This window comes from Haemaphysalis longicornis, unplaced genomic scaffold, assembly GCF_048455015.1.
Source record: "Haemaphysalis longicornis isolate Haplotype H1 unplaced genomic scaffold, Haemaphysalis longicornis Haplotype H1 scaffold_3, whole genome shotgun sequence".
Lineage (NCBI taxonomy): Eukaryota > Metazoa > Arthropoda > Arachnida > Ixodida > Ixodidae > Haemaphysalis > Haemaphysalis longicornis.
This window is the reverse complement of record NW_027526335.1, coordinates 16,357,355-16,371,099: the sequence shown is the minus strand read 5'-3', so window position 1 is coordinate 16,371,099 and position 13,745 is coordinate 16,357,355. Positions and strand designations below refer to the sequence as shown.

Below are 13,745 nucleotides of genomic sequence, written 5' to 3'. Positions count from 1 at the left end.
GCGGCCGGGAATCGAACCCGCGACCTCGTGCTCAGCGGCGCAACGCCTTAGCCACTGAGCCACCGCGGTGGGTCTCACAAAGCTAAAGAGAAGACGAAACACACGCTAGAAACACACGCTTACGTGTGTTTCGTCTTTTTTTTTTTGCTTTGTCCCTGTCGTAATGTTCGCTAGTATCATGAATTCCTTAGTCAAGTGAGACCGCCATTGCGCATGTGTGGCGCGCTTGGCCGCGGTTGTGCTGAGCGTCCCGCCAATACCGGAGCGGAAGTCGAACACGGTCAGGTAAAACTCTATTATGAATATGCACCAAGTCGCCTATCTGAGTGGCCTTTTGTGCTCGGTCTCCAAGTCATTGATTGATTGATTTTTCTTCTTTCATTATCAGCTTCATGTGCCGTCCCGTTGTGTAAATATAGCTTTCCTCCGTTGAGTTTTGGTTACAACGCCGCCATAACTAAGACCGATAAAGCTTTGCTTTAAGAAAACGCCCTTTATGCCCCTCCCTTGCTGCCACTGTGTACGAGCACTCAGGTCGAAAGATTACTGCCGTACGCAACGGCCTATGCCCACCCCCCAAACGTGTCACCCTTCTGCATTTATTGATTTGCTTTAAAAGGGGAGCACACCTGGAGAGTGTAAATGCATGAGAAGTGTTTTCTGCAGGAGTCGTTCGTGGATAAGCCGCTAGCAAAGACCAAAGTTATATCCCCGCCTCCAGCGGCCGTTTTTTAAAGTAGGCGAAGAAATAAAAACGCTATGTTGACATTTTTTGGTTCTAGTTGATGTTCTGACGCTAAAAAATTACGCCCATCTTCCCGCGAGGGAACCCTGGCGTGTTACGACGCATCGGGGGGTTCAATTGGTGTTTCCGTTGGGTTGATTCTCTAAATCGCGTGAAACGTGTTGTGAACGCGTACGATGGATTTTCATCCAATGCGGGTGTTCCTATACGCGGGACGATGGGCGTAATTGTTGTGTCACACCACTCACTGAAGGGACCGTCGCTTCCATCACGTCTTCATCGGAAGAATCAAGCCAAGCACAAAGTAGTCAAAGCAAGGTCACGTCAGTGCGAGAGCGAGCGCTTGACGGAACCGCCACGGCGCGATACTCGCTTTATATTCACAGCGATTGAAGGAGAGGAGACAACGGAGGGGAGTCGCGCATGCGCGCACTTGCGCTCACCGGAGCAGTTGTTAACGCAGCGAAGCACGCGCCAAACAAGCGCGCCAGCTCTGGTATGCTAATGAGCCGGAGTGAGAGTGTTGCACACAGCTGTGGGAGAAAAGAACGGAGGAGGGATGCGGACGGACGCCCCGACGACGACGCAGGAGGGACAAGCGCGAGAGCAAGAGATGCGGCGCTTGTAAAAATTTCTGCGCCGCCATGCATTGTATGGTCGCCTCATACCACAGGCATAGCTTCGGAGCATCAAACGCACCCGTATTTTTTGACAAGAGAGTTTCCGATGAAAAAAATCTCATCATTTCGTTTTGAGTAATTTGAAGCACAAATAATCAACGAGTAATAGCTGCTCTTTTTCGCTGGCTCCAGCCATAGAATAGAAATTTTCTCTAGACGTTCCTTTTTTTGCCCTACCCCCTCCATAGACAAGCCTGTCCACATTGTGAAGGCAGTGAATGCAGTAGTGACGGGAATAATCATTGGTTTCTCAGGAGGCGTACAGAAGACAAAGATTACCGGCCATTTCTCGTCTTACGTTGACGGCGGAAATCGGTTACAAGCCACTCTAGTATGTACCTGGAATACAGATAAGAAGGTCATATTTTCTGCTCTGTAGTGACAAAACCATGAAGACAATGCAACATGTTTTTTGTAGCTCGAATAAAAACAATCCCGGCTTCAATGTGACAGTTTGAGGAAAATTCAAGGGCGGTTTTTTATAGAGGCCTGCAATGTTGGACAGTATTTAAAGGAAGTAACGTTTTAGTTAATAATTTACATAAAAATTGTTACCAGATTTAAAAAATGACGGCATAATAATACCGAAAAATCGAACGCGTTAGCTTGTTTACATGGAGATAATCTGCACAAATTTAGAGAATTTCTACTAATGCGTAGCATTCTTACGACAAATGTATACATTGTCAGTTTTCTACGGAGGAATTTTTGGAAAACTTCGAAGAACGCTCGGTCAATGAGAATTGGTCCCTTTACAGAAATAAAGTGTTATTATTGATCGATAAACACGTACCTAAGAAAAAAATTCGCTCAAACCCACGTTCTCCATGGTTTTCCAACCATTTAGGCCGTTTACGCAACAAAAAGAAGCGTTTGTTTCGTAAAGCAACACATGCGAATTATGCAGCCCGATGGATGGACTATCAGCAAACTAACGCAGAATACACAAAGGCAGTGCGCAGTGCAAAGCAAAAATTCTTTAGCAACACACTACCTATGCTCTTACAAACTAACCCGCGAAAATTTTGGAACATAGTAAGTGGTACTAAAACAAGTTTGATCCAGCTCACTTCCACTGATGATCTCCCGGTTCCAGTTGATGAATGCTGCACTGTCCTTAATAACGCGTTTTCTGCAGCTTTCAACCATGATTCTCCCACTTGTATTCCTGTTGTGCAGAGCGAAACTTTTGAGTGTATGGATTCAATAACTATAGACTGGCCTGGTGTTCGCAAACTAATTACGGATCTAAAAATTTCTTCTTCTTCTGGCCCCGACTCGATTAATTCAAAAATGCTCAAATGTACAGAACTGTGCTCGGCCATCATTTTGTCTAAAATTTTTGCGCAATCTTTACAGCAAAGTGCCCTTCCTGCTGATTGGATAAAAGGGAAGGTGGTTCCTGTTCACAAGTCTGGTGATTCACATTTTCCTGGCAACTACCGTCCTATATCTTTAACGAGTATTCCCTGTAAAATGTTTGAGCATATTTTGTGTTCCCATCTTGTCAGGTACCTAGAGTCTAATTCATTTTTTAGTAATTGCCAACATGGCTTCAGAAAATATCTATCGTGTGAAACGCAGTTGCTTTCATTCACTAACGATCTGTTCATTAATGTAGACAAGGGTTGTGATACTGACTGTGTTTTCCTCGACTTCGCCAAGGCGTTCGATTCTGTTTCGCATGATTTACTTATTCTCAAACTCAGCAAGCTTAACATAGATGACAATGTACTTTTTTGGATCAAAAGTTTCCTTTCTAACCGCACGCAATACATCATTGCTAATGGTTTTTTCATCCGCATCATCTCCTGTCTCTTCCGGTGTGCCGCAAGGGTCAGTCCTGGGGCCACTTCTATTTCTCGTTTATGTTAACGACCTTCCCAGCTGCGTCACTCACTCATCCATTAAACTGTTTGCCGATGACTGTGTCTTATACCACAAAATTAACTGCCCCAATGATTTGCATGAACTCCAGGATGATCTTAACAGCATTTCTAATTGGTGTGACAAATGGCTTATGAAACTCAATATCACTAAATGCAAAACCATGCGAATATCTAGGCTGCATAACAACCCGCATGCTTATCATTTGAACAATATTCCCCTTTCTTCCGTTGACTCTTACAGGTATCTCGGGCTTCATATCACGAAAGATCTTACTTGGAATATGCATGTAGAATACATAACTAACAATGCCAACCGCATGCTCGGGTACTTGCGCCGGAACTTCTACTTCGTGCCGTCAGATGTTAAATTAACACTTTATAAGTCACTCGTTCGTCCAAAATTAGAGTACGCCTGCGCAATCTGGGATCCCGGCAAAATCACGCTCACCCAATCCATTGAAGCCATTCAGAATCGTGCGACTCGTTTCATTTTATCAAACTATAGCCGTAATGCCAGTGTCACCTCAATGAAATCTGTTCTTGGCCTGCCTGACTTGTCGGCACGTCGCAAATATCATCGTCTTTGCCTTTTCCAAAAAATATTTTTCCATATCATTCCCCTGAAAGAACAGCTTATGCTTCCGCCTACATATATTTCATCCCGCATAGACCATGTAAACAAAGTTGGTGTTCCTTCTTGTCGCACTAACCTTTATAATGATTCTTTCATTCCAAGAACCAGCGTTGACTGGAACCATCTTCCCGCCTCCACTGCTGCCATCTCAGAACATTCCCAATTCAAGACTGTCCTACAAAACCTCATTTGTTAGTGTGTAATAATACTATGTACTCTCGGCAATGTACTACCATTGCTGGATGTCATAGTTCTGTATCCCCCCCCCCCACTCCTTTCTGTAGTGCCACTTGGCCCTGAAAGTATTGTATATAAATAAATAAATAAATAAATAAATAAATAAATAAATAAACCACATATACGTATGAGAAGCCAAACACGCTGGGTTGTTTTATTGCTTAAGTTTTTTTTTCTTCCTTCTCTCCAATCAGGTAAATTGAAACCGTTATAGCGATTAAGCGCCGAAACCTTGCTACTCCCGTATTTCTTCTCACACCCATGGCGTGGTGGAGGGCTGGCGCGTTTTCGCTATTCTTTCATTGGTGCTTGCAGCGTTCTTTTCCGCGCATTCTTACTTGAGCCTCCGTTTGTTGGAGAAGGTGGATAACATGTTTTTTTTTTTTTTTTTCATTTCGACTGTTCAGTTTTGTAAAATTTTATTTTTTGTGTTCCTTTAGCATTGTACGTTAACCGAAATTTCATTGGAAAAATTAGCTTTAGTTACGCTATTACAAGAAAAGCTTGTGCTGCTTACGGCAATTATTAATTTTTGTCGAAATGCAGGTAGTTACATGGTTCGCTCATCCGTATTTTTATTCGTATTTTCTACGTTTGCTTCTGGGCATTTGTAATCTATTCGTTTTTCGGAAGAGATGTTGATTTCGTTAGTTATTCCATGTGACATCTTTATTTCCTCTTATGCATTTTTTTCGTTATGAGTTAGTAGCGAAATCAAAGCCAAGACCGGGAAGGACAGCAACATATGATGATATTATCTGGCGGGCGTTGAGCAACAATTTTTTGCTGCATGCCGTACTTTTTGACGCCCTGTCGAAAGTACTGGGTGCACTTGTTCAATACGTTCCGAAAGTATTTCACATTGAAAAAAAAGAAGCTGGAAAAAACTGGCGCAGCTTGCACTAGTGGTGCGAGGATGGAGAAGCAGCCCAGCTGGCGGTATGCATGGTCCCCCTCCGAAAAAAAAAAATGTTCGCAGCCTGGCATCAAGCCGCTGCAAATCGTTCCTGCAGGTAGTTAATATGCCTAGATGGAAGGGAATTTCCCTTTGAGAAGTCGCGTTTACATGGTTTCGACAGAAGCGCAGAGAACGTAGTTTCTATCGCGTAACGCTTACGTAATGGGCAGGATTCATAATGATTCCTGAGGGAATTCTGAAGCCCAAAGGCTTAGACGCGATCCCTTGCCGCTGCAGTAGTTCCCTGCGATGCTCTTCAATTCTCACAAAAAACAACAACCGGCGGCGGTATATGGTGGCACAAAAGTGAATTGTATATACGCGGTGTGGTATTTCTGTGTGTTTACCTCCGTGCGTAGACTGATACCAAAGGTTTAGAAAACAGGGAAATACATTTCTTTCGCCTTCATAGACGCAGTAACCTTATCTGGGGTAGCAGCAAATGAATCGAGCTTTACATTCATATTATGAAAACCCCCCTCCTCGCCCTCTTTGCAAGTCGCTGACTTCATGTTCTCCAGAAAAAAAGAGGGCATGAAAAAATGAAGGAAAGAAACGACATCTGGGCCAAGTCATGCCAGTATTCGTTCCGTACTGATAGCTGACATGCTTGGCGAAGATCGTCGGTCATATCAGAGAGCGCTCGTTGCCGCGCACGACCGAAGCATACCGTCATCGGAGCTATATTTTCTTTCGTGCGGTGGAATAAAGCGTGCTTCGGTGTCCTGGTTGTTTTTACACTGCTAGATTTCGGCTACCTGACGCAGCTTTTTGGGGGCGGTACGTGATGCCATCTGTTAAGCAAAAAAGTGCGAATCTGAGTTGGCGCCGAACTGCTGAACCCTCTTAAGGCGACTACGTAAGACAGCCCGAAAACAAAGCAGAGGGAACGAGGGTTCTCCGAGCTTCCCAGAGGCGCTGCAGCCGAAGCATAGTCTGCTAGCGAAGACAACTGGCTGTCTAGACAGACGTGACGAGGGGTTTCTGCGCGGCGGGCGGCGCGCTGGCACCGTCGTCGGGAATGAAACGCAAGATCACCACGTCATGGTCTGGCCGGTGTTGCCTCAGGCAACTGGTGATCGCTGGCATCTTAAGAGCCTTGCAAGTCATTACAATTACCGACCACGGCAATCATCTTCGCGTCCCGTCGAAGAACAAATCAAAGGCTCTTGGCCCGCCTTTTGAAAAACCCCGAATGGAGTGATGGAGGAAGACGGAACAAAGAAAAAAACGGCATTCGTGTAAGATTGTTACCGATAGAGAAGCAGCGCTAAACAGCTTCTGTGGCCGAAGAAAAATTGTAATTGAAGAGCGTTAATTAGTTTTAGTTGTTAACGTGCAACGTACATACTCGGTGGCTAAGGCGTTGGGCTGCTGATCCAAAGGATGCCGATTTGATCCCAGCCGCTGCGGCTGTTTTCTGATGGCGGAATAAACGACAAAGTCCGCGTGTAGAGATTCGGCGAAATTTCCGCAAAACGTATCCTTCTGAACAAACCCGCTGAAGCACTACAATAAGAATAAATGCATGCGAAATAGCGATATACAGCTTCGCCGGAAATAAATGACTTCACTGCCACAAATTTCTCCATACATTTTAATAACGAATCGTTGGGCAAAGCGAATCAGTCGTAACACAATCCAAAATCTACCGAACGTAATGAATGAAAAACACGCTTCATTGGGTTATTTTTACTCGGTCTTTACAAGGATTTTTTTTTTTACTTTGCAAGGTTTTCATTCCTTACGTATCAGTACACGGATAGTTAGGCATCCCGCATTTCACTGCAGGGTGATTTCGGTACGGGGCGAGTTCTTGCGTGCCAAATGTTGACTGAAAAAAAAAACTGTGAACAGTTGCCGATGTTTCTGTTATTCTTTTATTACGCATATTCATGAACGGACTCAATTTGTTGGAAACAATTTTTCCTGTACCTATGCATTAAGGATGGCTCACCGATCCCGTTTTATTTATTTATATTTTCTAACGATTTCTAAGAACAATTTTTCTAAACAGCGTGGTTATATCACGCATAATTATTACTCCGCATACTTTTGAAACAATTTTTCCAATAAATGATTATTAGGGCTCCCTCCTCGACCCCCTTTATTTCATTTACTTTTCTTTCAGATCGCACTAAACATACGCTTACTTATTGTTCCGAGTTCTTTTTTACAAAAGTATAGAATGTGAACTTGAGATTATTGAGGCGTGATCAGTGGCAGCCGGTACCACTCACAAGCGCCACTGACCACTCGCGATTGGTGAGTGGCGCTCACACTCGTGAGAGGTGAACGAAGTTCATTCACCATTCGCGATTGATTTGTGGTGAGTGCACTCACACTCACAAGTGGTGAGTGGCGCTCACTCTCGTGAGTGGTAAGCGAGGCTCACCGTGATTGCCACTGACCACTCGCGATTGGTAAGTGGGGCTCACCGCGAGGGGCGCTCACACGCACTCGCACTCGCCAGTACGAAACGATGGTGATCCTCACTCACCACTCACTCATGATTGGCGAGTGGGTGGTGTGTGAGTGCACTGATGGGTGATCCTGCCGGCCTATGGGTATACGTCCTTGTAGATCATTACTGTTCGAATGTAGGGAACGTTTACCTTCTTCAAAAGCTGCTTGCTCTTCCGCGGAGCGAACGACGCCGCTCTAGACCTGAACTGCCCGACGAGAGAGATATATAAATAAAACGTTATTTCTCAAGGGTCCGGGTTACGGAGGTGTGATGCTTGACAGCCGTAGCTTGCCGGTGACCTCGGCCGCTCGTTCTGTTAGGCGCTTCTGAATCTGGCGGTGCGAGCTGCCTAGCGCCTCCTCCCAGTGCTCGCCAACGGGCATCTTGGGAAAGTAGTCTTCGGGGCAATTCCCCGTAAGACGAGTGATGGTGTCTTGCACACCACATTTAGAGCAATTGGGTGTGGTGTAAAGTGTGGGTAAATTGCATGCAGCCTGGCGCGGCATGGCAGTCTATTTGTCTGCATGAGGCGCCACAGTCGCTCCTCTGTGTTAGTCAGTTCCGGGTGTGCAGACTGGTCGAGAGCGAGCGACCGCACCTGCGATGTGGCTTGATGCGAGCGACGACGCTGATTGGCTCCCACTGTGGCGTGACATAGCGCGACACTTAAGCGGGCTCGCCCACGCCAGCAGCGAGAGCTGCGCCCGAAGAGCACGTAAATTTAATCTAGATGCTCAAACAGGGGCACAGCCAGCATTTTATCCTAGGCCAATCCCGCCATGTAAGCACGTTCCAAAGACTTCAAGGGCATCGTAATCATCATCATCGTCGTCGTCGTCATCGCCATTACAGCACGGAGATGAAGTTGGCTTTGTCGCAAGGCGTTTTGCCGTATGCCACCATCGACGGTGCAAGTCAGCCAATACAAGCTTCGCTTGAAAAAGTAGTCATCCGCGGATTCTGGAATCGGCATCTATTACTATTCAACGCGAGGAGCAAATAGAGTACTTAAAACAGCCCTTTAAAACAGCCGTCATGCGTGCAAACTACAGCGGCGAAACTTCATCTTCCTAGCAACATATACTCATTACGACCCTTGTAAAGTGTAAGCAACAGAATAAAACGTATTCTCAGCGCATTTACAGTTTGTCTCCTACCCGCCAACATTTGTGAAAGCTGTAATTTTCGAATGCTAATCAATGCTCCGCGGGGCAACTAAGGTACTATTAAAAGTACACTTGCTGTTCTATTTCTGACATTTTTTAATTTTTTCTCCAAGATTTTTTTTCTGATGCCCTCACGTAAGCTGTTTTTAAATGGGAATTCGTCATGCCAAGTAAACTCGAAACTAAAATTCTAAATTCGAAACGACCGATATCCTTCCAGCATTGCGCAGCCATATTGCTCGGATTATGGACATTTTTCTTTCTTCTGTATTTCGTTCCAGAGCTTCCGGGTCGGAAGGTGTACGCCGAAGAGACGTTCATCATCTCCGAGCTGGCGCGCAAAGCGGATCGGGGATCGCAGGACTCGCAAGGCGGAAGCATCTTTGACTCCCGCTCCAAGCGAAGCTACCACATCTATTCGACAAACCAAAGTAAGGTTCGCCGGCGGTAAGCCTCTGCCGAGGGTTTGTCTGTCTACGTCAGCAGCTTTGCCTGACGGTCGCGGTGAAGAGGCTTCGAAACCTTCGCGCAGCAAGTTGCTCTCCCACAATTTACGAGCACGGGCGACGTTCGGGGGCTGTTGGCTTGAGCAATACAAATGCAGACTCGACTACCGCATTTCTCCCGGCGTGCTGTGGACTTCGACTCTTTTAATAAGCAGAGAGTGTTAAAGTCAGGAAAAAAATTTACATATTTTATACGGAGACAGGATTACAGTATATCTTGATGACACAAGTTTTGTGCTGAACAAGATGAAAAAACGCTGCTTGCGAAGAGCAACTAAGGAGCTACGTTGCGGCACAGGACGCGTGCAAAACATCTTACGATCGTGTCGCGCTCGCTTCCTATCTGGCCGCTGTAACAAGGACAAGCAATCTGGCTGCGGCAGCGCCCGTGAGACAGGGATTATTTAAAGTACCGCGCATCCACTTCCGTCAATCGGCCCTTCGTTTCGTAGCTAGCCTTCCAGCGTTCGTCTCGTCTTTCTCTCTTTTTAACGTCTTCGCGAAATGGCACACTGCGAAGTAACTTCATCCGCCGCATCGACAGTCGTGCGCGCCTAACAGCGAAAGGTTCGTTCGCGCAGCAGCCGGCCAAGGAAATGAATTATTACAGAGCAAAGCGAAGCTCGGGCTTTCGAAATGCAAATGTATTCGCCCCGGAGCGCTCTGAGTTTGCGCAGTCGATATTTCTCCTTCTCCCGGGAATACTCCCCGGGCTCTGGTGCGCCTACTGAACCGGATAGGGGAAAGAGGACGCGAAAGGGCTGTGCAGTCAGAAGCCAGCGGCCGACATGCAAATCGCGTCGTCTCAGCAATCCAGCAACAAGTTCTCGAGTTTCCAGGCAACGTCTGCGGATGTAAACTTCGTTAGTCGTCTTAGACGAGGCCCAGTTATAGGGAAAGGCGGCAGGCGGACTGCGACTAGGACACAGGACCCCTTTAACAGCGCGTCCGGGAGTCTCGAGTATGCGAGCTTCGTCTCGCGGCCCCCTCCCGCCTTCTCGCCGCTCCAATTTGCAATTCAAACGACCGGCACAGGAGCGCAGTCCAAAACACACCAAACTAGGCTTACGGCTCTATTGCGGGCCGCTCAGGCGCACTTAAACGCTCCGGGAGTTAACGGACAAAACAATCAGAAAGCTCCAGGCTCAGTGGTCCCGTCGAAGAGTTCGGACTACTTAAGGATGGCAGAGGGTTTCAGTCCGTCCCAGGCAAATCGCGCCAATCTTGTGACGTTTGGAAAAAGCTCAAGGCTACCGAAATGCACCCAGCCAATTAAGAAAGAAACCAGAATGGGATTTACTTTTTGCGACTAGAAAAGAACATCCTGTCACTTGAAACTACCGCGCGGCTTTCGGAGCTAAGTGGTTACCGTATTGCAGAAATGGCAAAAAAAAAAGAGATAAAGGAGGAATTGACAAAGCAGCAAAGGCACAGGACTGTTCCTTTTTTCTGAAACAAAAGCTATGACACAAGCTAGATAAGTATGTTTCTTTGCCATCTAGGTTCACAGGAAGTATTCATGTAAATACTGCCAAAATTACGTATACGACAGGTTTATGTATTAACGGTATCGATTCTGCCTTCATTCACTGTCGCTCTTGGATTTTTCCGGCTGCAGGGAAATTGAAGGGCGTCGTATAATTATATTTTTCTTGCAATATTCTCTCTCTCTCTCTCTCTCTCTCTCTCTCTCTATATATATATATATATATATATATATATATATATATATATATATATATATATATTTCTCCTTTGTACGCATGTTGTACAAAAAAGTAGCGGAGCAACAATTTCGTAACGTGCAGCGCTAAGCTCAGAGCATAACACCGGTACGTAAGACAATAAAATCCGCAAATCTTGAAGGTGAACATTTGACAATGGCATGTCTGCTCCCGAACTTACGGCTGAGAAATATGGTTACAGGTTCCAATAAATGGAGAACTCGGCGTGGCCCCAGCCACCCATGTAAAAGGGACCTAGCTGATTCCGAAATCTGGGGTTCTGTTATTATTATACCTTTGATTGGAGTTTGTAATTGGATCGTACTTTTGATTGGAGTCTGTCACTCCACAAGTAGGTCCTTTCCCGGGGCATCTGATCAAAGTGCACCATGCCTATGTTAATATAGATCCCGTCAACGAAGGACATGGCTGTAAGCGTTTTTTAATAAGTGGAATGTCAAACTTTTCCTTTTAAATAAAAAGTACAAAACACCTTTAAGAATAGAAATATATAACAAGACCTGTTAGATTCTTATATGTTTGTAGAACAAGGCTTGCACACCTCTGTATTCACTGTGGGAAAATATCCTGCTTGCTCCTATAGTAAAGTACTACCTTTGTTTCTTATCATAAATGCAGTGACGCGTTGCGAAATTGTATTTGCCATTCCCAGATTGATTATACCTTCATCTCCGCCCTCTTCTGATGCCTCTTTATTTCTTATTCTTCGCAGGTGTGCTGTAGACGGGAAAGCGAAAAATGACTCCGTCGATTGGAATTAGGTTGACAGCCTGGAAAAGTCGGCTACATTAAGCCTTACAAGAACAGCCGCATTGAACTCTCATCATTGCTTCTGTACTCAACAGGCGCCCAAAGCCAGAAGACTGAAGAAACGCGCATGTGCCAGTCTACTCACAGCGGTCGTTTGCACCCCACGAAAAAACGGGACGTTAAGAGAATTCGCCGGAGGCTTGTTGGAAATCGACCGCCTACAGATTGTGCGTTCGTTACTGCAGCTTCTGTGCGTGGAACTGTTTCCGGAACAGCCCGGTGGTTTCAGACCTTCCGAGCACTTCTTTCCGTTACATTTCACGAAATTCCACGGGAGAGCCCCTACGAGCGCCAATTTCGAGTACCAGTGGAGCCACTCGAAATACAACAAGAATGCGCGGCTGCACGCGCGCGCGCGCGCGTGTGTGTGTGTGTGTAAGTGTGTTAACTACATAATGTTGTTACTTCCAGTGTCGTTCAGATTTTGTGATGTTTCGGCAAAACGTGAACAAAACGTGTGCTTTGGCAAAGCTCCCGCGAGCGTGTTTTCTGGACCGGGCTGCAAGTGCTCGAGGGAGAAACTACGAACGCTGTGTGCGAAAATACGACGGATGTTTACGCTACCGGAGACGCCACAAGCGGCGACGGGGCTGCAAAGGCATGGGCCGAATAACGCTTGCGTGAGTGCGTGGTCGTGCGGACAGCGTCGAGAGTTTGCGGCGCTGATTTACGGAGCCATGCCGTCGTCTCCGTGAGCCTCTTACGTGAGTGGCGGTGGCTTTCGCCGGTGGCGGCGCTGCCGAGGACCTGGACACCGTCCCTTCGTTTTACGGTGCTACGTGGTGTCGTAAAGAAGGGCCTCGAGAAAGCGGATCAATCTTCCGAGATGGTTCGCGCTTTATTTGCACGAGAATAAAACGATGGCGGCTTCTCCGTTTTACTGACCTCTCCGTCTATGTGTGCATTCCGCAAAGAATGCTCTTCATCCTGCGGCCATTCGTTTCGCTTGGCGGCCGTCTCGTGTCCCCATTCTTTTGAACCGCTTGTTACGAAGAAAAAGGGTTGACATATCAGTGCATTACTGGCTTTTAGATTGTAACTAGCGTTATGTGTTCTTGATAAAGGACCATCGACGCAGAAAAGGAAACCCGGAAGTGGCTTTCTTGCAATCGGTGAAATGCTAGTAATCCCAAATTTAAGCTATCCTTAAACAGGCAAAAACCTTAGATTCACACCAATCAAGTGGCTTTTCAATGAAGCATCTCGGCTTTCGAATAAGGTAACAGTAAGTTAGTTCGAGTAATTCAGAATTAAGAAATCTGCATCCTTCCCATCTTTACTGCACAAACTTTTTTTATGCTCCTACTAAGGTCTGACCCATCGGCATCTATAGCAAGTTTGTCAAAATCTCCCTCTTGTTCTGTTGAAATCCTCTTGCCATTAACTAAAGGGCAGAATGCGGATTTTATGGCACATGCGTTTCCTGGACAGAAATGAGCGAACTCCCTGCCGACAGTTCATTCACAAAGTGCAGGAGCATTTCTTTGATCTGTATTACCAGCCTGCCCTCTAAAGAGTTTTGATGGCGTTATTTTTTTTCTTGGTGTGTTTCATCCGCAAACCGTACAGGTACATGTTCAACAAGGTTTTTGTGAGGTCCTTTGCGTTATTTTTTCTGCTATAATTATACTTTTAAGACCGAAGGGGTTTGTCACTTTACAACGAAGGCCCCCGTACGAATTGATTTTCTTCTGGCACTAAATATAGGCGCAGAGAAACACCGATTCTCAGTGGGAAAATAACCACAAAAAACTTCCACGGAATTTAGCAACAATACACACCTGAGACACGGAAAGGTAATTATGATTACAAGGTGCGGGAGAGCCACTTTTTGTGCTTTCAATCTCTTTACCTATCTTGCTGCTATTTTAGGATGCAGAAAACATCACTGGCGTGCGTCTTTATTTC

The 13,745-nt window shown here is 45.9% G+C and overlaps 1 protein-coding gene and 1 long non-coding RNA gene across 2 annotated transcripts in view; one reads left to right on the top strand and one right to left on the bottom strand.

Moving 5' to 3' along the window:
• Positions 1–12,716, top strand: part of LOC144174031 (cell adhesion molecule Dscam1-like) — a 233,129-nt gene extending 220,413 nt beyond the window's left edge. Inside the window, exons 24-25 of the mRNA XM_077702433.1 lie at positions 9,058–9,207; positions 11,740–12,716. Coding sequence (XP_077558559.1) covers positions 9,058–9,207; positions 11,740–11,750 — 161 coding nt within the window. The 3' untranslated portion in view covers positions 11,751–12,716. The remainder of the gene's footprint in view (positions 1–9,057; positions 9,208–11,739) is intronic.
• Positions 1–13,745, bottom strand: part of LOC144174033 (uncharacterized) — an 85,891-nt gene that overhangs the window by 35,167 nt on the left and 36,979 nt on the right. The window lies entirely within an intron of this gene.